At 31.8% G+C, this 27338-nt stretch overlaps 1 protein-coding gene across 1 annotated transcript; it reads left to right on the top strand.

Moving 5' to 3' along the window:
* On the top strand, window positions 1-26586 carry LOC130441467 (uncharacterized). Its single transcript, XM_056775168.1, has 5 exons — window positions 1-453; window positions 16083-16696; window positions 16755-17195; window positions 17252-17728; window positions 21580-26586. Exons 2-5 carry the CDS (start codon window positions 16133-16135, stop codon window positions 21775-21777), a joined length of 1680 nt encoding a protein of 559 aa, XP_056631146.1. The 5' UTR covers window positions 1-453; window positions 16083-16132; the 3' UTR covers window positions 21778-26586.
* Window positions 26587-27338: the final 752 nt, after the last annotated feature.

Here is a 27338-nt window from a genome sequence, read left to right as displayed (position 1 = left end):
GTTTACATATTCAATGTTTACTAACATAATAAACTATTTTCAAGTTATTTTATGTAACAATTTTAAAATTATATAATTTTTAACAAAATTTTTTCACCTATATGAATTTGTGTGTCACAAGGGCAAGGCTGCATCCTCTCAAAAAGAAAGAAATAGAACAATTTAGGAACTAAATCAGCCAATCCTGTTTATCTCTATAATTAGGAGTAGGGATTGGTGGGGAACAGCTGACAGGCAAACATTTAGACATCTTTGATTATATTTTATGCACTTCATCAATGGGACTTAAAATTTTAGTATGACAGAAACATAAATATTGGGAGTTTATTTTAGATTAATAGTTTTTAAAAGTTCACTTTTAACTATTTATTATTTCTAGTTACCAGTTAGTTTAGTGTTATTTTAAAAGTGACGTCATGTGATTGGTTTTTCATGGAGTATCATTTATTTAAGGTAAATTTTATATTTTTCTGTACATAATTAAATGGATACAGCTAGATTATTTCATAAATGTGAAGTATAGCCATTTGATGCGTCGATTTAAGTAATGGCAATTGAACTAGTTGCCTTTTTCAGTAACTATTTGCATTTTAACCAATAGTAGCTTCGTCCTTGAACGAATTTGTGTTTTAAAATAATTCATTTTCAATTATACTCATTTAACTAAGTACTAATATCTTAGTAAGGCATACTAATTAGACGATTTTATTTATGAATGCAAGTGATTTTGTCAATATTAAACATCTGGCTGGAATTTTCTTGAGAAAGTTAATACCAAGTAGGACATTGGGTTTATTTCCCAATCTGTGAAATATTTGTGCTTTTCTTTACTGCTTGACATTGAAACTGATCAATTATTTATATTATGTATTAAACAAGGTTTTTATTGCGGCCGCCATTATAAATTTCAGTTTAAATTTTTTGTGAATTATCTATATCTACAGATTGTTTTCTCAACTCTGTTTACATTTCTGTTCTTATAAATAAGTAGGTATGTCCGATAAAAACAAAGCACCAATTATTTATCATTGTAATTGTGCGATTGTCAATAATTGTTTATTAGTAATTTAACAATCCAGTCACCTTGAATTTTTACATGGATCCAAGAGCTTCAATATTTTTTATAAGTACTTTACTTGAGTTGGGCGTGATTCAGAAAACTATTTTAATAAAATACATACTTCTGTTATGTCTAAAAATAACAATCATGAATATGACACAGGTTTGTGTTTATGTTATGATCATTACTTAATCTTTTTTTTATTACCTAATTGTTAAATATAAAAGTGCATATGATGATGTTAAATGTAAGTAAAAGTATACTTCTGTTCCAAATTTTGTATTTTAAGTATTTTCCTCAGTTTATCATATTTCATTTATCTGTGGTGAAATCAGTGACTTTATTGGCCACAAAAACATGTTATTATTATTTCACAATGCTTGAATGTTTTTGTCACTTTCAGTTTCAATAATTTCAAATAGGTATGATTATCATACAGCTTTTAATCAAAGTCTAACATAAAAAGATTTTAATTTTTTAATAGCCAAAACTCATCTAAAATGATGATAATAAAAGTTTGCTGATAAACCTTGGAGAAGCAGGAACTTCCATAGACGTACAATATTAAATTGCCACCTTTGTGAATATTAAATATGTGTTTTGAAATGTTGTGTACTATCACTTCCATTTTTATATATATACATATATACACATATACATGAACATCCAATGGGGTATATATAGTACTTAATAATTTTTTTTCTTTTTTCAGTACTTCTCCATAATGTCGTATCAATTGCAAAAATTACAGTAAATATTTGTCTTATCTTCTGCTTCTACAGTAATTTCTTCTATACTTTCTTGTATATGCTGTTGGTGTACTTCTGTAGTTTGTTTTGGAATGCAGTTGTACAAATTGTCTTCACATTGATATATGAATCCTTAAGTGATAGTTTGATGGTTTACACATTCATAACACAGATATCAATATAATAAACTTAGTTACTTTAAACTATTCAAGCTGTTCCCTAATTTAAAAAAATGTCCTTGGTTATCAAAAAGTACCTTACACATCAAAAAGTAACTTATATAAAAATAACAATAAGTAACAAAAGCTATTGGATAAAGTGGTTAAGGCTGCTTGTTATGAGGCAAGCATACTCAGATGAAACTCAGCTGATACTATTTCTGCAAGATATCACAATTACAACTTTAATGTTATTTCTATTGACTGCATGCTGCAACTCTAGGAAGAAATCTACTTAATTTTGATTGAATGGGCAACCAAATCAGTCCAGCTGATTGATTGAAGCATTCTTGGAAAACTAACTTTTTGTCTTTTCTGGTAAACTTAACCTTCTTGATTCATATTTGTGGACTGACAAAGTGACAAATGAAGAGATTCTAAGAAGAATGGGAAAAGACAGATAAATTCTCCTGAATATAAAAAGAAGAAAAACAGCCTATTTGGGTCACACACTCAGTCAACTCATAGTTGAGAGTAGAATAGATGGTAAACGGGGAGTTGGGAGAAAGCAAATATCTTGTCTGAGAAACCTAACAGAGTGGACAGGCCTGAGAAATATTAGAGATCTGGATCACACAGCTGTGGGCAGAAAAGCCTACGAAAATGTAATCGCCAACATCCATAATAGTGGATAGGTAGCAGAAGGAGAATTAATTCATAAGAGTACACTATTTTGTATATCTTAAATTACAGCCCTACTTTTGGTGAGTTGGTAGCTATATAGAAGAGAAAATAGTTCTAGTGCGTGATAGTTATACTGTATGTATATGTATGTGAAATATAGGATGTCATATACACTGCAACTCAAAGTGTCTACTGTGTCCCTTTTTCTAGATGTGGCACTGGAGATGCTCAGTGCTTATAGCTGATCTATTAACCCTTCCCCTTTCAGAAAGTTCAGTATGTAGGATCGCTGAGGCTGCCAAAGATGTTCATTTTTTAATTCATATGTCTCGAGATGTAATATTTTGGAGCTTCTGTTGTCCTCTACTTAGCGCAATCTGCACTTTACATCCTAACTAAATTATTTAGGTGTGTAGACAGCAATTCCCCACAAGACTCCTATCAATATTGATAGATTATTTCACTTAGGTTGATAAAATTAATAGATCTTTGGCTATAGGTTCCCCGAACAGTAACTGATTTTTTTCCCATCTATATTCTTTTCTAGTGTTTTCTCCATTGTCCTGTAGCCAATTCCACTCAAGGATTCAGGCCCTATAAAAGTTTTATCCGTCCCATTTTAGAATGTACATACAGTGTGTCTCGAAACCCATTTTGAAGGGTAACTTATTCTTTCTGCTTAGGCAAGTTATGATGCAATGGAAAGAACCTTGAATAATGTAAACCAATGTTTAGAATTTATCACATTCTACTATTATTAATTCATTAACTGTGTACTTCCATGGACATTGGGTTAACTAAGTAACCAACGTGTTTTGGAAGTCGCTAGTACTTATCGTTAAGACTGTGTTTCCCATATCCAGAATTCAAAGCAAATATAAGAGCAAGAATAAAAGCATTGTGACAACAGTAAGAAATAACGCTTCTAATTGTTTGAAACCATTAAAAAAATATTTTATTGGGTTGGAAAATTCTCTTGTCAAAGCCAATGGCAGTTTTAAAAGTTTCTGAGATTAAGCAAAAACTAGAAGATTAGGTATAAATTATATTTAAATAGTTTTTATTGCAAAACAAGGAGGGAAAACTAAAAAGTGCCCAGATAATTGTGCATTAGGTTATTGGAAAATTATTATTGGAACTCTGTATCTAGTAGCTGTGAAACTTGAAACATACATAATAAAGAATGTAACTTTAAAAGGATTTCTATGATTAATTTAATATAAATATTCAAGCACCTCATATTTAATAGTGAATAAATAATATTCCTTCATTGTTTATCAGTATTTTTTATATTTAAATATTCATATTTGTCTAAATAATGGAGCTTCTTAGATAGCAATAAGTGTTGAAGAATACTCATATCTGATAGGGATTTTTAATTTGGCTTAAAGATATGAGTAGATCCTATATAATGGTGAAAAAATATGAAATATTCAAAAAATTTAACATAGTTAAAATAGTTTTCAAAATTCCTGCGAAAACGGTCCAAACTGTAAGCGGTTATGATGTACGTCCAAGACACCGATGAAAAAATTTTCAGAAAATCTCCCATAAAGTTAAAGTTTTCTTATGAATATATATTTGTTACCACGTGAGGTTTTAAAAAATTAATCTTATCAGTTTCAGCCCATATTATAAAATCAATATCTAATTTTATTTGTTTTATCTAATTTTTCTCTAGATTGAATCCCAATTTTTTGTCTTACTTTCTTATCATAACAATATAGAAATCTATAACTCAATAATATCAAAATAAAGAAGACAATAAGACGATATAGCTACGAGTATAGTAGCAAAAAATATAAAAATGTAATTAAAAAAAATATTTGAAGAATAAAAGAATACGAAAAAATGGGTCTAAAAATAAACCCCGAGAAGACAAAGTATACGGAATGTAGGAAAAAGAGAGAAGAAAGAATAGACAAAGTCAAAATTGCTAGATATGAGTTTGAAGTGGTGAAAACACATCTATAACGTAGTTTTATGGTTACAGAATAGATGGAGCCACCCACCATTTATTTTATAGTTTCCATTATATTAAGCTATAATCGGCACCGTTAGATGGCGTGCGGCTGTGTCCTGTCACAATATAAATGATATAACAAAAAACAAAAGACTCTCACTAAAATATCAACCATTTTGGACTCTTAGTTTTGATCAAACGCTCGAATGAATGGCTCGTTGTTCCATTGTTGAAATGGAACAAATTAAGTATCGATATAATTTTTTTGCTGATTGTTGGCTTGAAAAAAAAAGTTTCTGTTGAAAGTTTATTGAAAGTAATGAAAATGAACAAATTTAGTTTGCTATGATTTTCGTTGAAACAAAAGAAATTTCGAGCCCTTCAGTAGCGTAGCGAGTATTCCCTCCTCTGGCAGTGATAACAGCTTACACACGACAAAGCATGCTTTGGAGCAGATTTTGAATCACATTCTGCTGAAAACTGTCCCATTCCTGCACCAGTATGTTGCAAAGCTCTCTAGAATTTCAGATGACTGGCACATGTCTCCGTAAACGTATCCCCACCTCATCACAAGAGTGTTCAATTGTATTTAAGTCTGGATTGCGAGCAGGTCACACAAATTGCGTGATTTGAATCTCGACAAGATACCCAGCAACTATCAGAGCAGTATGAGACTTTGCATTATCATGCATAAAGTTTGTGTCGACTCGCAAGTCGGTTCACAAAGCACTAGAAACGAGTAAACTGTCTTCTCTAGCTGTTATAGTCCTGACTCGTCCTGAACCAGGTCCTCGCGTGATCAAACCTCAGACAGAAACAGAAAATATAACGATAAAGGTTTTTAGGAATTTAGGTGAAGGCTCTTTTTGTGTCAAAAGCTTATCAAAACATCAAAAACTTTTTGTTTATTGAAGCAATGAGGAAGCTAGGGTACGTACGAAGAAAAAACCAAAAAAAAAATTATACTCGGCAGTGTATTGGTTTTTGGAAGGCAATACGCCTACGAAAATGTAAAAGGAGTTATACATTGTATATGGAGACTCTGGACTATCATTTGCGACCGTAAAATTTTTGGTAGCTGAATTCAAACGAAGCCGGATCAGTTTGGCTAACGACGGGACAGCCAAAATTGCGACAACCAGCTATAGCATCGCAAAAGTTCACTAAATGTTACTGGATGAACGTCGGATTAGGTTAGCTCACATTGGATCAAAAGCTCATTAGAATTAATATTTCCCTGGCCTCATTGACGCGGTTTAAGCAAAGTGAGTCGGATTTTTCGTAACTGTAGATAAAACCTGAACACACCACCACACTCCTGAAAAAAAAAACGCTTAAAACAGAGCGTTGCAAAGGACGAATCTGCTCACGGTGATCATTTTTTGGGATAATCATGAAATTGTGTTCATCGACTACTTTCAAAAAGTCGAATCAATAATAGCAAAACATTATTGATTCATAAGGTAAAGGCAGAAATTGCAAAAACACTGACTGCATTGAAAGAAAAAGAAAGTTATTTTCCATCAGGATAACATTTTCTTACTTCCAGTCGGAAAACTTTTGGAAGGACTCAAAAGTATCTGAATGAATAATTCCCTCATTATAATGAGTTCACAACCAGAAAAATTGAGATATAAATAAGTATATCCTAAATAACCTTCTGGTCAGTTCTGATCCAAGGTTTTCAACACTGAAATACAATTTTTGCTTGTTGAATATAAATTACCTGAAAAAAATGACTGTGAAGATAACGAAGATGATTTTTTTTGGAATCTGAAGCACCCAAAATATTGCATAAAATCACCACCCTTAATGCTATGAGATGTAACTGAAATTTGCATCGTTTAACTGAGTGTAACCAAAGGACCAAACATACAAAGAATACGATAAAAACTCCAAATTTTTAAATAAGGAAACTACTTTGATGCCATATCCAGAGAATCACAACTTTCTAACCTCTGCGCGTCTCTACCACAGTAGATGAAAAGGGTCTGTGGACGAAAAATACTTGCCTTCAGTAATAGTCGATGTTTCATTCGTCGTTCCTAAATATTTGTATTGTAGTTTTAAAGACAGTTTAGCTAAACTTATGCAATATTATCACGAATTTATTTTATATGAACAAAATACAAGAAAATCTACAGTATTATGTATTGGAAAGGGCAGTTATCTCAGATATCATTGTACCACAGTTCATTAAATTCAATTATATATTTTTATCTTAAATGTTGTATTTGGATTAAGCAGGCTTTATCTAAAAATATCAACAAATAGAAAAGAGTACTTTTAACCTTATAATTAATTTACACTTGTATTTTACGATATTGAACAACAAATAAACTTGTAGCAGTATAAAAGCATTATCTTAAAGTGAAATTTAAATATTGATTTCAATGTAAACTTTCAAATAGATATTTTGAGGTTTAAATAAATTGCGCTGCAAAATTAACGTATTTTTTGAAATTTAAAAATTGACCTCATATATATTTTCAACTGAATTACGATAATCGTGTTCACCGTATTTTTTCACAGTATTGGAAAAATGGCCAGAAAAATAAAAAAGACATTGGTCAGCTACTTTATTGATACGTAAAAACAATCGAATGGGGGCGCCACTGGCGAAGGGATAAGAATTTCCTATAATATTCTGATATAATTATTCCCCTTCTATTTTTTTTTTTTTGGAAAGAATGAAAGTATTTCAGAAGACATCGAACAATTGACGTTAGTCGTTAGTGTAGCATTCGTACTCACTACTCTTCTTCCTCGCTTATCTCTCCGAATACTCTACCCTTTCATGTTTACCAGTATAAACTTCATGTATAACTCGTGAATACTGTCCAGTTTTCGTTTACTGTTAACAATCAGGAAACGCCTTTTTTATCCCTCGAGGCACTTGTTATTTTGTAAGCGCAGAGGTCTTTTAGATCAACGTTGACAGTCGGGTAAGGTGTGCTTGGCGGAGCTAACATCGCCCGAACAATACACTTATTTAGGAACGTTTTGGATCCCCATAGGATGCAAATAGACATTGTACAGTAATAAATCCACCCAAAAGTCTATAAATTCAACATGTGGTTTCAGTAGATTCTTAGCGCTGTTGCCAGAGCTACTAGTATCGTTTCATCGGATCCCGATGTTCGTCAGAGATCCATCATCAACCTATCGAGCATCTGAGGTATGATTTCTAGTAGTGGAATCGCAACCATCAAGGCAGCTTCAGATACTCTTGGATAGACACAGCGCACCTCCACGTCGTATCGATGTAAGTCGCGTTCGTAGAACTTTGAATGCTTCTTCTCCAAGATAATTCAGGGACGCTCGACGCTACAACAAGAGGATACAACAACCATCTTTGATGCAATGAGTAGCAGTATTTCCGTATTAGTGGCCAATAGAATACCATGTTCGTTTAGATACATATTGTGTTTGGTCGCGACAATGCTCGTCAACTTTTACGCGAACATATAGATCTCAATTCGTAGACCAAGACGCAGAAATGCATCGCAAAGTATGATCAAAAGTCCAGGTCCAAGAACCGTACCTTAACTGAGTTCCTTCTTTAACTCCTAAACTTTATATAGCTTTGAATTCAAAATATAGGAAATTACGTCGTTGTCTTTCATTATAACAAGTATCAAGTTGACATTCGTGATTTCTTCATTAAAATTCGTCTTAAAGCTTTTTCCCAATCTCATAAAATTTCATTGAGTCTCATCGTCGTAAAAGTCTCTCCACAACATTATTTTTTTATGTAAAATCTGATCTCGAAGCGAGTTGATCGGCACACTGCTGTTGGTTTAATCCACGTCGAAAGTCATAGAAAATCATTGCACGTAAATGTTTGCGATGCATTTCGATTTTTGACCAAGATTAATGTTTCAAGTATCTTATTTATTCACCATTAAAAATGTCGAAATTCATAAAAACAATGTCAGATGTGTAATATTCATATCAGTGTTGCTATAACTAAAAACTTAAGTATCAATCCTCGTATGACCTGGACTAGGTAGATCATCTATCAGCTGCTATGCTAACCTAGAACGAGATTTTTATCAGAGTTTCCAAATTCCGCACTCCTTTTTATGTGGATATTCCAAAATTAAAACTAAACCTACTAAACCCTCTTGTTTTTATTACTAAAGTTTCGAACATTAATTTATAACTATAGTTCAAACTGAACATGGAGGGGCCAACATTCATATACCAATTAGAGAAAAAAAACAATAGAGCTCAACAAGCCCATGATCATCTTATTTGGTCCTCACAAAATCCTTTGACGAAGTACGATTGAGGGACATATTGAAGATTATAGAGAAGAACGATATAGGTAAAAAATATAAACATTTGATTAAAGAATTGTACACCGGAAATATAAGAAGAAACAAAACTAGAACGGGACTGTCTAAAGAGTCCTACATTATTTAATATTACCTTAGAGAGAATCAAACAAAGCGTCAATAAGGTCAAGGCAAGTTTCAGAATGGGAGATTCATCATTAAAAATGTTATATGCAGATGATTGACTAGTAGTAGCAGATAATGAAGATGATCTACAGCGACTACCATTTAAGATGAATATAAATATAATATGAGCATCTCAACTAAAAAGACATTAGTCATAGCTAAAGACCCGATTAAATGTATACAATAATTAAACAAATATCAAATGAAAGGGAATTAATAGAGGAAACACGAACTCAAGCGATAAAATCATGAGGGCCAAAGGATGATTGAGAGAAATCAAATGGAAAAACAAATCAAATATGAGAAAACATGCCTATTCTCACGTAAGCAACGAAAACAAGAACCGAATAATGGATGATAAGAAGAAAAATGGGGATAATTAAGGGAATGAGCCTCAGAGGCAAGATGATAAGTCAGGATATTGAATGATAACTAGGAATCCAAGATGTGGTGTGATGGGTTAGAGAATGTAAACAAGATTGGAGAGATCATGTTCACAGAATGCCACAAAACATAAAAAATTGGATAAAAAACTAGAAAACATACATACGGTGACTTATGGAGAACTCAGAAGAAAGCAATATCCCATATAGGATTCTACGATGGGCCTATACTTGAGTAAAGTATGTTCAACTCTAGCCTTAGCTTGAAAGCCGTTATCGGCCCAGACTTGGTAGGACTCTGGGATGATAACAATGTCCTTCGCTTGGTTTGCAAGCCTACACCTGGTTGCCTAGATAAACTAAAGAATGGCCTGCAACGCTGGGCCTAGCTGGTTGCTTATTAAAATAGATTTTTAATATATTGTTAATAAAATTATAGTTTTTAACTACTAGTTAATGTACATAAAAATATTAGTTAAATAATTAAACATATAAAGAAATGATACTATTTTTTATTATTCTATTTTTTATTGTCTTTTATGCATAAAAGATTTTTATTCATAAAAAATTATTACTTTCAATGGTAAGATATCTATTATGGATAAGATATTAGAACAAAACTTTATGTAGTTATTTAGAGTTCAGCCAAGCCTGGTTGACTGTAGGATGGTCGAGGTCGGGTTACCCAGAGTTCAGCCAGGCTTGGATCAATATGGGATGGCCGACGTAAGGTTACTTAGAGTTCAGCCAGGCTTTGATGACTATTGAACGGCTGGGTCTAAGTTACCCAGACTTCAACCAGGCTTGGGCCATTATTGGTTTGCCAAGGCCGGGTTTCCCAGCGTTGGCCCAAGCTAAACCTCGTCCTTTGAGTCTGGGGGCTCCTACTTGGGATATTAGGAATTAATCACAACTCAAATCGCAAACCTCAGAAAGCTTTCAATTACGCTGCTCATAAAAATTACCATGTACGGCGGAATAGTAACATTTAATGTTGTCGATAAAGTTTGAAATTCGTCACTCTATAGATTACCTCTGCACTCTATATTATACCTTAAATTAACAAGAAACGTAGGAAATAATTGATATGTTAAACATTTTATAGGCATTCTAGAGACCGTCAAAGGAGAAACCGGCAAAGTAAAAACAACATCCCCGATTCGTGTCAACACTCGTTACTTTTGACGTGTACCTCAAGCACAAAATTTATTACTAAATAAGGAGTTTTTTTAAAATTAGTTCAAGTTAATAAAACTTGACATAAGCAAAATATAAATGTCTTTCAAGCTTACCACCATTTTTCCCTTTATAATGAAGTCTTTGTTATACTTTGTACAACTTTCATTCTTCTTTACGTTTCTTGAATAATTTTTTTAAATACACTCTCAATGTTTTATTATTTTTTGAGCATAACATTCGTATTTTTGAGAAATACATAATAACCTCATCAGGACGTTTTGTTTCATATGTACGAGGATGTATTGATATTTAGTTAGCCTAGACCAGTTCCATGCCTAAACAAAATATTGCGTTACCATAGCAATAAGCGTGCGAGGGTAGAAGCATGGCGTTCGATCAGTGTTCGATTTGACAAAGATGTAGACTTCTTAAACCGAATTATTACTATGGATGAGACTTGGGCTCATTTCTACGATCCACAAACAAAGCAATAATTGATGGAACGGCGACACTCTGGTTCTTCAAGACCTAAGAAGTTTCGTGTCCAAAATCTGCTGGAAAAGTTCTTGCTTCAGTTTTTTGGAATTGCCATGGAGTAATCATGATTGATTTTTTGAATAAGGATAGAACAATAACTGAACGTTACTATTCGACATTACTGACCACTCTACGGGAAAAATTAAAGAGAAAAAACACAGAAAGCTATCCAAAGGTGTTTTGGTTTTGCAGGACAACGCACACAAATCTCATGTTGCCATGCAAAAAATTCGTGATTTAGGGTTTGAATTACTAGAACACCCCCCATATTCACCAGATTTGGCTCCGCCCGCCTATCATTTCTTTCCTCAACTGAAAAAAAGTTCAAAAGGTCGTAAATTTTCTTCCAACGAGCAGGTAATAACAGCTGTGGATGTCTGGTTTGCAGAACAAGAAGAAACTTTTTTTAAAGGTCTAGAGACGTTACAGGTTCGCTGTAATAAATGTATCCAATTAAGAGGAGAAAATGTTGAGTAATAAAATATTTTGACATTGAAATTTTGTTTGGTTCTATAGTAGGTTAAGAATTTCAATATATCCTCGTAGACTAAGTAGCATTTGTCATTCTATAAAAGAGAAAGTATATAATATTGCTCATATTTCATTCCATAACTAAATATGTCCGCCATTAGGCATTCTATATAATGCCGGCGTTTCATACTTTGTCGATAACATATAAATTTTTTACCTTTGTTCTAGCTATACTGTCTTCTCGTAATAATTCCAATTCTTGCTGTGCCATGAAATTTCTTACAATATTTTGTCGGTTAAGTAACTTGCCGATCCAAACAGGTTTTTTGCAAAATTTCGTTTTAAATATCAAAATAGTTTCATTCGCGAGTGCTGCAATCAATCCAACGCTATTTTAACAATCACGTGTTATTTTTATAAAACTATTTTTTTTGTTTTCAAAGTTGGTTCCTGACGATATTTCTTCCCTCGTTAAATATTTTCATGTGTAAAAAAACTTATCATTCGCCCGTGGAAAAGTTAATTTCATTAAATTTGACCATCATTTTAATCGAATTCTGGTATAGAATTTTTTTTCTTCTGCGTTTAGGCACGTTTCTTTATAATTTCCTATATCAATCATCCCAATAATCTACAGTAATAACAATGGCTTTTCACTTTTCTACATAGTTGATGAACAATAGTCCATGTGTGTTCCAAAATACAGTCCCCATGATCTATCCAGCTGATTATAGAGTTTTTGTTTATTTTGGAAGGCTCTCGCTAGGTCCAAATCACTCAGATGACTACCTGTTTTTATCAGGTGTGTAGTGGTGAATCTACTATTCACCAATTGCTCATATTAAATGCTCATATTAGTTATGTTTAGTACATATTTAAATTTGACTTTTTGTTTTTCTACTGACTCTGTTCGACGTTCAAATCTACGAGCCGCATCTTTACTTTTACGGTCACTTATATGCCAATCAATGACAATTGAAGGAAATCAGCTCTAAATTAGATATATGGTACTTCGATAGAAAAATATAAAAAGTGGTGTATGGTAACCGGTATTTGTCATATCAGGGATGCTATAAAATTAAATAATTACCACGTCATACATTCATGAATTTAAATTTCCACCTACGCCTCTGATACTCAATCTTAATAGTTAAAAGTGATTTAACCCGTCGAGTTGATAACGGCAATTACCGTGTTATTAGAGAAAATGTAACGATTATAGTTTTATCACATGAACTAGTTTTTAAGTTGTATCTCGTCGAGAAAATTCGTTACGTTTATTATTCGTAGCTCTCCTAAATCATTAATCATATTAGGTCTCATTTTCATAGAAAATTTACTACTTTCGATAGTATTTTATGATTGTTCAATAATACTTAACAAAACCACTCTTCTCTAAGTACAATTTTTTCTAAACTGAATAATAAGGGTAGTACAGCAACCCTTTAAAAGGGATCAATTGATGTTTTTTCTATCTACCGTTAATAATTAAGTTAATAATGTCTACTCTAGTCTAAACAGCCATCACACCACTGCAACAACTTTTCTTGATTTTTCTAAGGCTTTCGATTGTGTTAATCATAATATTTTAATACTACGGTTTCAGTGGAACACTTCTCCCATGATTTAAGTCATACCTTACCAACTGAAATCAGCTTGTAAGGGTTGCAGACGACACTAGTTTCTATTGAAATAACCTTGATCTCGCGGCACTTCATAGGACCTTATCTAGTGACCTAATTACCCATAAATTATGGTATTCAAGTCTTCTCTGACTCAACGCTTCTAAAACCAAAGTTTTATCATATAAAAATACATTGCAGCCTTTTTTATTGAATAACACCATTGAAGTCGTTGAATCTATAAAATTCTTAGTGCCTATTGTGGACAATTCCTTGAAATGGGAGTTACATATTGCCATCTTATGTAAAAAATTAAGTTCCTCCTGTTTTGCGCTGAGATCAGTTTCGAAAGAACTGAACGTATCCATTTCCTTAACAGTCTATTATGCTCTTATTGAGTCGCATCTCCGATATGCCCTTCCCTTTTGCGGTACGCGTTGTGCGACTAAATTTGAGCGAACTTTTAAACTACAAAAGCGAGCTGTTAGATATTTACTCGAACTAAACAGCAGGGCCCATTGCGGGGATTTCATCAAAAAATTACAAATTCTCACTCTTATTAATCTTTGAATCCGTTTGCCTAATTCGTAAGCACGCTTCTACAATTTCAGAAAAATCGTTGCACGGCTATCCACTCAGGAACGCAAAGCATGACCTTGACCTACCTACTCCACGTACAGAATTAGTTAAGGGCTCAATATTTTACAATGAAAAAATATGCACAATCACTTGCCAATTCAAAGTAAGTCGATATCATCTTTTCCGGCGTTCCACAATAATATGAGAGCATATTTACTGGAAAGTGCCTTCTACTTTGAACTTCTATTCTAATAGTAATATTTAATTCAGGGCTCTTAATTTTGCTATCGATTTATATACCAATTATTATAGTTATTACCTATTACTATTACCTATAATTTTATTACTCATTGGGGTTTTCTTCTGTATATTGAAATTTTATTTTATTTGTATCGTTATTTAATTATTTTTATGTTTGTTTTTTAGTTTTCACAAGCTTTTGTCTACAAATTGTAATAATTTTTTGACAATAAAGCATTCTCTCTTCCTCTCTCTCTAATTACGGATTTCATATTTTGGATGTGATTATAACACATAAACTTCAATGAGTTTATATTAAAGAAAACGTTATTCAGGTAGCACAAATGGAATAAAAGGAAAAGCCATTTTGAAAACCTGTTGACAACTGAAAACCATAATTTATGTTTTCGCTCGATTAACTACAAACGAGTGTTTTCGATTATAATTTATTTGTTAAATCAGATATGGTTAGAATATCAGAATAATACTTCACCGTTTTATGGAATTCTACTTGTTAATTTTCAACAATAAAGTTCTTCTATTCGTATGGAGTTCAATTCTATTACATAAGTTTGTTCAGTAACAAACATCCGAGAACACAGATAAACGACAGCATAATTAATGGTATAGCTCTGTATGTTGTGGATACTCTTGGTGATATTAATAAGGAGGATAGGGGAAAATACTAAATTTTTGTTTTGTTATCACTCCTTAAGAAGTGTGCAAAATCTGGCGAAAAACGATTCCATTACTTACATAAAAGCGTGTTAATGAAAAATAAATGAGTCGTGAGGAGGAAGAGACAGAGGAAGATCCACGATATGAAAAACTAAACGAAACTATAGAACGGTTTAAACATAACAAAGTGACAGCAGTAGATGAAATCAATGAAGAACTGATAGAAATAAGAAATTATTCATGGGAATAGAAAACTGCCTGAATTTTACAACTACAGAAAAAGAGACAGGTTAGAAATAAAAATAAGCGCTTTCCAGTGCGGAAAAATATGGAGGGTGCGGCAAAAGTCAGTGAATAGATTTGTTAGCAGCTCAAATTCCGAATCAGTTTAGCACCAATTGCATGCGAACCTTCAAAATTGTCATTTGCGAGTCGATCCCCTAAACTGAATTAGAATTTGATCCGCGAAAATATACACATATAATCATGTGTGACTGATTTATTGCGTTTCAAATACATATAAAGCTCAAAGTTAGTTAAGTATTCTCGTGTCGGTCATCCGATTCTCATTGCGATGACAGCACAGCTTCGTATAAAGTACATGACAGCCGTGACATGTGCCTCGTTTCAGGAACCTACAATTGCTACAAGAGAAATAGTGTATGAGCTACATAAAAGAAAATTCAAAGGACGGGTCAGTTGTAGAAGTTCCTCGTGGTCGCCGCCCCACCACCGTAAACACGAAGGAAAATATACAAGTCCTAAGCATTAATCAAAGCATCTACCAAATCTACAAATCGTAATTCTTGTTATATAGAAATATTGGCTCATAGTTTATATGTTGTACCATTCAGAATTGAGCTTTCTACGTTGCTCTAATGGAACAATGGCGACATACGTGCCTTAATCTGACGGTATGTCAGATTGACGATCTTGCAATATCATCGAAGTGCAACCACGATTGAATTCGGAAAACCAGCGAAACACAGTCGCTCGAGATGGTGATTCATCACCAAAAGTCGAAGCGAGTTTATCGGTCCTCAGCTGTTGGTTTAATCCACGTCGAAAGTCATAGAAAATAATCACACGAAAATTTTCGACATTAAATTCCATTTTTTGACCAAGATAAATGTTTCAAGTATTTATAAACAACTCAAATAGCAATGACAACACGTTCTGAGTCCTAGTATGTTCCCCATTAAAAATGTCAAACAATTTCAGATTTGACATATTCACATCAATGTTGCAATTTATCAAAACTTCTCATACGACTCATATATAAATATTTTTTTATTAATTCGTTTTTGTTTCAGATTTCAGGTTACGTTAAAAGTTGATGTTCTATTTCTTCCAATAACCAAACATGAACTTTCTGTTTCAAAATCCGCAAAACAGTTTTCCGAAACAACACAATAGTAATTTTCTGTTATCACCAGAAACACCTTCGAAAACCACCTTTAACGATAATAAGCCTCAGGTGAACGAAAATAATAATCAAATAAGTCCTAATGGTCCGGAGAAAACATTAAAAGAGCTTTGGTCAAAGCATAAGATAAAAATGAGCAAAACCAAAATAGAATCGACTAATAATCTCGACAACAATATAAAGATGACTTGGGACGTGGACGTGGAAAAAAATATTTGCGTAAATGTTATAAACCAAGAGAAGAAGGAAGAGTTACCTCCAGAAATAAAAGAAGTGGTTCCAAAAACCGAGCAAAATACCAAAGATGAAAAAGAAGAATCTCCTTCGCATCACGCAAGAAGACCGCCCAATGCCTTTTTGATATTTTGTAAAAAACACAGACCTATAGTTAGAGATAGATTCCCCAATCTAGAGAATAGAGGAGTTACAAAAATTTTAGGAGAATGGTGGGCCCTACTGAATAATACTGAAAAAATGCCATATAATGACTTAGCAAGAGAGGTAATTCAAATTATCATTCAAGATTATTAAAATATTCTTATGCTGTTATTATTTTCAGTACAAAGACGCCTTCCTATCAGCCAATCCAGATTTTAGGTGGTACAAGTTACCAGCTCCTCCACTACGCACTCTAACTACTCGTCCTTTGACTGTTCCCAAACCGCATCCATCCATATCTAGTCCTTCCAATCCTTATACTATAACCTCAACTCTATCAGAATTTACTCCTGGAAAATTGGCCGATGAATCTCAACTTGGTGGTCTGACATCGCTCATGAACAACTTCACATCAATACCAAAGACAGAAACAGAAAATAATAATAATGTACTGAAGATTGAAGATAAATTAGAACAAAAGATTGTCAGTCCAGTTAGTAATATTTCAGTAAGCACTCCTCCCAAACCGATCAAGAAGAGATTTACCGAGTATTACGAGAGTAATATTTGTGTCAGAAATATTTTGAATGACGAAGAACAGGTCCAAGATTCCTTGCATCAGGTAAGAAGTTCAATTCGTACTTGGCATCATAAGTACTGTTCTCATTTTTTTTATAGGCAATGGAATCTGTTTTACCGAAACGTCAGAGCACCTCCCCGGACAGGAACGGTCTAAAAGACCAAAGAAAACCAGAAAGAATGTGCAAAGGTAAACGCTACGAGATGTTCATGCTCGAAGGTAAACTATTGGGCAACAAAAGAGATACCAAACTCGTCCACCAAAAGCAACCACTGAAATCAGATCCACCAGAACTTGTTATTATCGAAAAAAACGAACCTCCGAATTTAGGCAACACCATCAAAAGGCTTGCAGAACGTACCAACATAAAAATAGATTTTGATAGTATAGATAACGTAGAACCAGAGATCAAAAGAATACGCAGCATATCCGAGACTTCAGAAAGCGGAGGAAAAGCTTCACCTCCTAATTTTAATTTAGATTTAAGGATATCAAATCTTCCAAGTTTAAGTTATGACGAATTTTTACAAAGGAAACGCGATAGTAAGAAAAGGAAAGCACGTAGTAAATCCGAGGTAAATTTCTGTTTTCACTCCTCTTCATCTACTTGTAGTTAGTTTTATACTTCAATTAGACGAATTACTTTTTATATTGTATCGCATTCCACACTTGAAAATTTATTACATCACACTAATAGTCCTTCGGCCTATGGACAGTTTTTTTTATTTATGACTACAACATGACGCGCTCTAGACGTTCATAAATGTTGAAAGTACACCCCAAATTTAAAGGTGCACAAAATGATAGCGTTGGTTCTAATAAACATAACCTCAAAATCTCAATTGTGCATATATATATATATATATATATATATATATATATATATATATATATATATATATATATAAAGAAAAATGATAAATCAGTGATTATATAAAATTACCGGTAATTATACATAATCACCACTGAATTTGATAAATTTGATGAATTATTTCATATTTATGAGATAATTGTTTAAATAAACATGTGTTCTGAAAATAAAAAATAACGACAATTAAAGTTTGTTTCTTCCATTACTTCTGCCGTAGATAAATAAAGCAAATCCTGTCTCCAACTTAAGAAATACAATTTCTTTATATCTCCACCATCCAATAAGGCAAATTTGAATAAAATTTCCTCATCACGTTCTATTCCTGTTTTTCTTCTGAAATTTTTCTTTGATTATGTTTTTTTTTTATTCTTCTTTTAATGCCAATGTTTTTCTATGTCCAGTATCAACTCTGCAAATTTTTTCATCTATTTAGAATGGTCCTATTCTTAATTCATCTAATTTCTTCCTAGCTAGTTTGTTTCTATTTTCCACAAACATCATATCTCCTCCATTTTATCTGTATAATTTTCTTTTTTTATTAAATTGTTTCTTGTTGTAATTATATGATTTTATAGTATTCTGTCTGTAATCCAACCACTATTTCCATATGAATTTTCTTGTTTTAATTCATTTGGTAAAATCCTGACATCTTTTCCATACAGTAAATAACTTGGTGCAAATCCGGTTACTGAGTAATTGGTTTCATTATATTTGTCTACACATTCTTGAGCTATTGTTATTCAAGCCTTATTCTGTCTTTCTTCATTTGTTTTACATCTTATTTTATCTACTAAAGTTTGATTTCGTCTTTAATTTAGACCATTTAAAAATGGGGCATTTACTGCTGTAAATATCATAAGTATTTCTGGATCATTTAAAATTCTTTAAATTCCTTCGAATTTAGTCCTGGATATTGATCAAATAGAAACCATATCTTGTAAAATTATCTACCAAAAAATGTAAATTTTTTTTGTAGATGTTGACCCTCCAAAACCTCCAATTAAGTCAATTGATATTATTTCAAATGGTTTTGTTGCTGGACCTAAATGTGACATTAAACCATATTTGTGAAATCGTCTTTATTTAATTTTTATACAAATTTCAGTTTTTACAAATTTCTTCAACGTTTCTTGTCTGGTTCTTTGCTACATACATAAATTTTCATGTGCTAATTTTAAAAACTTCTAGCTTAATTCTTCTGTTATTATTCTTCTTCAAGTACATTTTCCCCTGTATTTGTTCATTTTTATTTTGGCCTGATATTATATCTTATAGTCTTATTAAATTCACGACCTCATCTGTATTTTCATCCGATTTCAGTACTGGGTTTCTGCTAAAACAATCTGCTTCTAAATTTTGTGTTCCTAGAGCATATTTTATCTTGAAGTCGTACTGTGATTAATAATATGTTTAATCTCCCAGTTCTTCATCTGTTCTAGATTTCAAATTCATTTTTTCTAATGGTTTATGATCCGAATGATTTTCCCATCAACTAATATTGCCAATATTTCAGTCCTCTTTTATTGCTAGACATATTAAATATATTGGTTTCTTTTTCTTTTGAGCCTCATCTAGATGATTAACTTTTACTCTAAAATCTTCTTCTTTCCTGTGCTCATTAAAATTCATTCTGTATTCTTCTATATAATCAATATCTTCATTCTTTTCTTTGTTTCTTTCTATGTTCGACAATTTTTCTTGTTTGCAACAACTTTTGAGTTATATCCAAATTTTAATTTTGAATTGAATGTTTTTATTAAATCTAATCCAATTAGGAAATAATATTTGAAATTTTGTTCATCCATTACGTATAGGTATATCTACTAATTTTGCAATATCAAATATTCTTAACTTTGTCAAACCACTCGACTTTTGAACACCATTAATTGTTACCGAATCAGCTTTGTTAAAACTGTTCCCTGTTCCTTACAATTTCAAAAGTTTTGAATTTATTAGGGAAACATTGGAACGTAAATCATAAATTTCAAATATATCTAATTTATCATTTAGTAGCAGTTTGACCTCTATTAATGGTGTCACTATTCTTTTTTTTGCTCAGTATCATTTATTTCTGTTTCTATAACTGAATTTCTTTTAACTTTGTCATCATCTTTTGTTCGGAACCAACATATAGCTTCAAGATGGCAACGAATACCTTTATTTGATGTTCCACAAATTTTACATGGATATTTTTCATCATTCTTTTCATTTGTTTTCTGATTCCCATATTTTATTTAGCCAAAACATTTCCGACATTTACCATATGTTTATAGCTACTCACTTCATGAAACAAATCTACTGTGTCTTTTAATGCTTCTGTATCAATTTTATTCAGTACTAATTCAGGCAATTCTGCAACAATCAAATCTATCAAAGTCCCCATATAAATTGTGCTTCTCATTTCTAACAAGAGCTTTTCTTTTCTCATAGCATAATCCAACAATGAACCATCCATATATTTAAAAAACAATTCATACGTAACTGGATTCGAACTCTTATTCATGAATGATTTCAATTTTCTTTTCATCTGCTGCCACATCAAAATCGAATACCTAATAGTTTTTATAAATGCCAATCCTTTGATTTGCATTCATACTTTTTTAGCATTTTTCCAAAACAAACATCTCTGCAATGTGTTTTAAATTTTGTTGTTTAGTTTCTTGTGTATTCTCCATTATATTTTCAATCATTTTCTCCAATGTAGCCGTTTCTTTTTGATGTGCAATTGGAACCGGCTCTGGTTTATTTCTTCTAAAAATTGATCTTCAAATTGTAGGTTGCCATCTTCGTCTAAAAAATTTTTCTTGCATTGTTCTCTTCTCGTTTGATATTATTTTAACTAAACTGTTCTTCATCTTTGTATAACCGGAAGTTTTTAAAATTCCTTTATAGAGGTGAACTGGTTGTAATGTATCTGGTATTGCATACACTCTGTTATCAAGCGTTCCTACTGCCAGAGATCTTCGTTTTCTATTTCATACTCACCCAGATGTAGTGTTCTGGAGTGTCCTTAGTGTTTCACACTTCGAAAGAATGTGAATAGAGATTTCGTCCTCTGTGCAACAAAATCTGCACGCCGCATTATTTGCTAGGTCTAGCGTCTTCAAATGTTTGTTGAGGAGTCAGTGTCCCTATAGAACTAATGTTAGTATTTGTAGATTGTTCTTACTTAGGTTGATACATTCAGCAGATCTACTCTGGTTATAGTTTCTCAGAAGAGTCTTTGTCTGTATCAGCCCCTGTAGGTTGTGCCATTAATTGGTTTTGTTCCTAGAGGTGATAAGTAGTTGAGTCAGTGTCAAAAGCGTTTTCAGAGTAAAATTTTTTTATATTTATTAGGTGTTTTAACCAATGCCTTAATTTATTATAGATTTGTTAAGTGACCCTCGGGGTTGAAAGCTATATGAGGATTAATGGCAATTTTAATTAATGAAGTGTTCATTTTGCACAGGTAATTTGATTTAGAAGAGTGTTATTTAACTTTTAAAAACGTACCAATAGAGATTATATAAAGGTCATTATGTGTATCTAATATAAGTTTTATTTTCCAAACAGGGCGATCTTCGTAGAAAAATGCAGAAAACTAATAAGGAAACGCAACTAGTTGGGTCCAAAAAACGGAAAAACAAACAAAGCATCACTCATCTCGGCAACAAAACGGATACTAATTTAAATAACGATCTTATCGGTTTAGCAACATTGGCCGAAGTCGCAGCCAATACCGAAAAGATCAACGAAAAAATCTCAGAATAAAATAAGTATTACAAGTAGCATCTATATAAATATTCTCTTTTAATGGGTAGAGGATTTAATTCGAAGTTACGTGCCTCAAGTTATTGGTATCTTTATTGGCCTTGACCAGAAAACGTTTTTCAAATGGTCTCAATATTTTCAAATATTTTAAAACTTATCTTAAATTCCCAATTTTCTTCACTCAGTTTTATCGAATCCACTCTAGTCAATTTCAAATAAGTTTGTGTAAATTTGTTTATTCTACACCAAATACATTTACGATATTAGTAAAAAAACAAATTCTTGATATGTCCCAAAATTATTGAACTAGAATTTCATACTCAAATTTAGAGAGGTGAAATCTGGTACTGCATATTGATTGACTTTTTAGTGCATCTCGTATTTTTTAAATAATTTTTTATAATGGAATACCCATTTGGAAACCGATTTCTAAACTGTTTTAAAAACAGATTATTAGCAATAAAATTATACAAAGAGGCCGTTTATTGAATATGCAATTTCTCAAAGACGCTTGTTGAAAATGTTGATTAAAAGTGGGAAGTTCTATTGATTGTTATTTTTATTTTGTTTTTATTTTTCTTTGTTATAATTCCCACGATATATTCGCGTTTTCTCTGTTATCTAATATTTTGTTTTGTCAGTCATAGAATTTTGTGAGAGTTGTCCAGCCATATATTTAGAAATATTGTTAATTTAGTCACAATTCTGGTGTACAATAATTTAACTACATCAAATTAAATCTCAACATGTTAAGAATCTAAGAGATTTCAGTTATTTAATGCTTTTTTTCAATTAGTTGTGGTGTATTTGTTGACTTGTTCACCAGAGAGGTTTTATTAATTTTTTTATCAGAATGAGATCATTTATTTTATATTTATCTCAAAAAATGAAATGTTAGGAGCGTTTCAGTATTTTTTCTTTGTTCTAAGTTCTATAAAAAATAAAAAATTTAATCTTCTCAGATATAATGACAAAAATCTTGATTATACTTTTTCTATCTACTTAACCTTATAGTCCAGTCATTATAGGGGGTTGACCTCGGAAAATCGACATACCCAGTATATTATCACGTAAAAACTTGTACTTTGACATCCTAAAACTATTCTCTAAATACACAAATAATTGGACGGTTGCAAATTTGAAAGTCAGAAGTGAAAGGTCAGTAAAATCGATTTGTTTTAAATTTTTTGCAAAAATCTCGTTTTCTATGTGCTTTACGCTATTTGTATTTATTATCAATATGTAGAAAATTCAATTCTCTATAACTTTTATATTTAACATTTGTTTATACATTGAACTGTTTTCGAGATAGAGGGCGTAGAGCGCGAGGACAATAAATTACATGATGTTAACTGGTAGTCCCAATCAAAAACTTGTAATATTAAGGTTATAACTTATTGCTAAATATATAATTATAATTTTTTATCAACTTTTGGGGTTACAGTGCTCTTTAGCTTGCGGCTGATAGTAAAATGTAAGGTTTTTTCCATGCTGTACCATATCAGATCAATATTAATGATGATAGCACCTTCGGTACAGAAATTATGAATGAATTGGAGACAAATGTTGAAGACGGTAATGAGGAACTTGAAATTTTGCAGCAAAAGGACGATAATGAAGAAGAAGAGAATTGAACTGAATAGAAATTGTTCTCGAAATTTTTATTAATTTTAACAATAATAATATAATATAATAAAATTACACGCTAGATAAAAGCATTAACTAAAAATTTATTTCTTTTCTTCTTTATTTATATAGAAAGTCATTAGTATAAATTAGATTGGAATTAAAATACAATTTGAGTATTTTCCTCAACAATTTCTCAGTTACATGACCAAATAAGTGTTATTAAATAAATTGACACTTAATTAAAAATAGATAAGTGACCAAAAAAATTGAATTTAATCTAAAATTTGATAAGAAATGATAATTATACGTCTAGCAATAAATTATTACCTAAATAGCCAGAGATTTTGACCGAGACTACCGGTTGACATCAGATAATTCTCTAACCGCGCGCTCTACGTCCTCTATCTCGAAAACAATTCTAGATATAAAAAAATGTTGAATATAAATGTTGTAGAGGATTGAATTCTTTACATATTGATAATAAGTACAAATAGAAAACGCGATATTTGCAAAAAATGTAAAAAAATCGATTTTTCTGACCTAATTTGGCCTGAAACGACTGGACTTCATGTATTGTGTATTTTGGATTGTTTCTTTACATATCTTTTAATTCTGTTTTATTTTTGTAAATTCATATTTTCTTATTTTAATCTGATTCTTCAGACCAAATTGAGAGATCAATAATTTTTTTTTAATTTTCTTCAGGAGTGTCTGTTTATCAAAAGTTTGTGCTTCCTGTCGTATCTTTTGGCACAGAATGTAAACTTCTGGAAAAAACTGAGGGTTAATGTGTGAAATCTTTATTGAACCGAATAAACTTTTTACTCTGTCTGATTTCCTTTAGTGCATAAAAAATTTACTTGCCTTGTTCATGGAAAAAGCTATTTTACTACTTTTTAAATTCCAATTTAGGGTGCTGTGAAAAGATTATTGCAATTTTCTCAATTACCCTAATACACACATGAAAATTGAAGAAAAAAATATGAAAAATGGGAAAATTTCCTGATTTTACATGTCATATCAATACGCACAATAAAATATTAGTATCTGTTAATAAAAAAAGTTATTTAACAAATTTGGCAGACTGATCCTAACAAAATTCCATGATTTAAATAAATTTACAAAATATTATCTCGTGCTTAAATTTGTTTTTGAGTTATTTATATTATATTAGAGAATATTTGTTTTTTATGTTTATGTTGTTTTTTTGTTATGTTAACCTTCTATTCATAAGTACCAAAATCACACTAGTTACTTGTAAAATAGTCATATTTTTGTTAATTTTAATGTTTTATCTTGTACATTTATATAGTCAATGGGATTACAAACTGATCTGATTTGGACTACGCGTACATACAGATTGTTCCAGACATCTTCAATTCAATACATATAGCAGATTACTAAAACCTGTTAACTGGGGAGTTCTCGTTCAAATTATGCAACATGTACCGGGCGCGCATTATTTCGCTAAGACATGTCACGTCACGCCCAGAGACCGTCATTTCATATTTCTATATTTTAATTTATTCATAAAATGAATGATAAACTATGAAATGTATATCGTTTATTAATAATTTTGAAGTACAAAAGGAATCACAAAACAATTAAAAGCAAGTAAATAAAATAGAATTACACATAATACATAATGCTACACTACAATTCGGACACCAGTAAGTAGATTATTTTCTAGCACCTTTTTTGTAACACACTCGACATTTCCGGTATTTAGATTTTCCTGTATCACTTTTCATTTGCTCTGGAAAATGCCTTTCCACTATGCATGATGGTTTAGGTGTAGAGCTGCTTGTTGATGGTCATGGGTGAGTGTTCACGATATTGTTATCAACTAATTTCTCTATATACTCTAACAAAAAATGAAGTCTGTCTATATGACCTTTATCCTTTTTGTACAAAATATATGCATTTAGGCAGCACATATCAATCAACCTTAGAAAAATTTTTTTACTCTATTACGAGCAGCTGTGTAAGCCATCATAACTCCATCTCCCAAATCTACGCCGCCCATATTCTTATTGTAATCGAGGACATCATTAGGTTTTTCTTGACTTCTTCCTCTCTTTTCAATCATTGTCTTTTCGTCATTATGAATTGAACTGAGCAGCAATACGTCCTTTTTGTCCTTCCACTTAAAAACCATAAGTTTGCCTTTGTATCTTGCAATATGTTCATTTTTTTTTCAATCGGTTTGTTTTTATTTCACTGGGGATACCGATTCTATTTATTCTCATTTTCACAACAATGTCGGTGTTGTTTTGACACAAGAGTTCAGCCAAATGAATAGAAGTATAGAAATTATCCAGTTAAATTCTATACCCTTTATTCAGTAAGTATGTACTAACTCCAACACAATTCTTGATGATTGTTTTTCTTGTGGGTAATTTGAACCGTAGTTTGTGTCCTTTCCTGTATATAAAATGATATTTAGAACGTATCCAGATTGGCTTTCACACAAAATGCCAATAACTTTATGCCAAATCTAGCTCGTTTCGTTGCTATGTATTGCTTCCAGGATAAATTCCGTTTCCACAATAAAAAAGACTCGTCGACACATCTGTCTCGTTCACAAATATAAAATGTTTTGAACTTTTCTGTCAAATAATTTATAATTGAATCGATTTTGTATGTTTTTCTATTAGACGTATTAGGATGAAAACTTAGATTGTCTGCAAAATGTAAAAACTTACATAATAATCCAAATCTGTTTTCGCTCATAGCTTCATGAAAAAAGGGTGTTTCAATAATTCCTCTTCTAGAAAAATAACACTCTAAAGTTGGTTTTCCAATTATTTCTTGTAAAACTAGGAGCCCCAAAATTATCTTCATCTCAGCTTCATTTGTATCCTTCCATTTTCGAAATCTCGAATGTGGTTTCAACTCCGGATTATTGGCAAAAAATTGAGCAGCATACAAATTCGTTTGTTCTGCTAGTAATTTTATAAGGTCGTCATCTAAAAACTTCTCTAGATCAAATAAAGGAACTTTTTTTGAAGGAGTATTGAATGTTTTTCCCGGATGTGTAGTAAAGGGAAATGGTGGTCTTCCTGCATTTTGAGCCACCCATTCTTCAGAGACATCAGAGACGTTGTTGCTAGGACCAACTTTATCAACTTCTTCATTATCCTCACTCTCTGTATCGCTCACTTGTATATATATATATATATATATCAGTCAATGCCTGATATCAAAAGGTAGTAGTTTTTATTTAAAACAGAAAAATGATTGTTAGGAAACTTTGTTATATTAAAAACTTTTTACATTGGATCTGTATTTTTAAATATGTTTAATAAAACTTGTATCGTTGTAACAAGTTTCAAAGACATAAAGGCCAGTAATTTAATATCGTTGTATCGGCGACATTGGTGTTGGTACAATCTGTTTGTTCGTTATTTATTTTTGTATTGTTAGTGTTAAGAAATTATGGATTGTTGGGTTTCACGGTAATTTTGGAAATGTAAAATTAATACTCTTTTACAGTAAAATTTTTCCTCATTTTAGATTGTAGTAGCAAATATTATAATCTGTTTGAAAGTAAAGAGAGCGATAATCGGTAATTGTCTATTAATTAGGCAATAAAAAGATGTTATAGAATTGTACAAAGTTTCCGAGAAAAGTAATTTTTTATTTACCAAAACTTTTATTTTGTGTTAACAATATTATCTTCATCAAGTTAGTCTCCTTGTGCAGCTATACACTCACGGAATCTTTATTCCTACTCTTGGTAACAGTGCAGTATGTCTCCAACTTATAAAGGTTTTAACTGGACTTTTAAATGTTCTTTTAAAATGTGTAGTGGTCGTTAAAGTCAGCTTGAAATGTTAGTTTATACACTTTCACAAATTCAGTGGTGAAATTTCAATTTTGGATTATATCTTTTCATTGCCTACATAACTTAAAAATTAGCATTATATACT

The sequence above is a fragment of the Diorhabda sublineata genome, chromosome 3, assembly GCF_026230105.1.
Source record: "Diorhabda sublineata isolate icDioSubl1.1 chromosome 3, icDioSubl1.1, whole genome shotgun sequence".
NCBI classification, from domain to species: domain Eukaryota; kingdom Metazoa; phylum Arthropoda; class Insecta; order Coleoptera; family Chrysomelidae; genus Diorhabda; species Diorhabda sublineata.
The sequence above is the reverse complement of the archived record's forward strand: the minus strand, read 5'-3'. Positions and strand labels throughout refer to the sequence as shown.

Excerpts from the sequence above, each read along its gene's own strand:
- LOC130441467 (XM_056775168.1), top strand. The coding sequence starts at position 16,133 with ATGAACTTTCTGTTTCAAAATCCGCAAAACAGTTTTCCGAAACAACAC. Across the intron at positions 16,697-16,754 it reads ATAATGACTTAGCAAGAGAG|TACAAAGACGCCTTCCTATC; the intron begins GTAATTCAAATT and ends TATTATTTTCAG. Across the intron at positions 17,729-21,579 it reads AAGCACGTAGTAAATCCGAG|GGCGATCTTCGTAGAAAAAT; the intron begins GTAAATTTCTGT and ends TTTTCCAAACAG.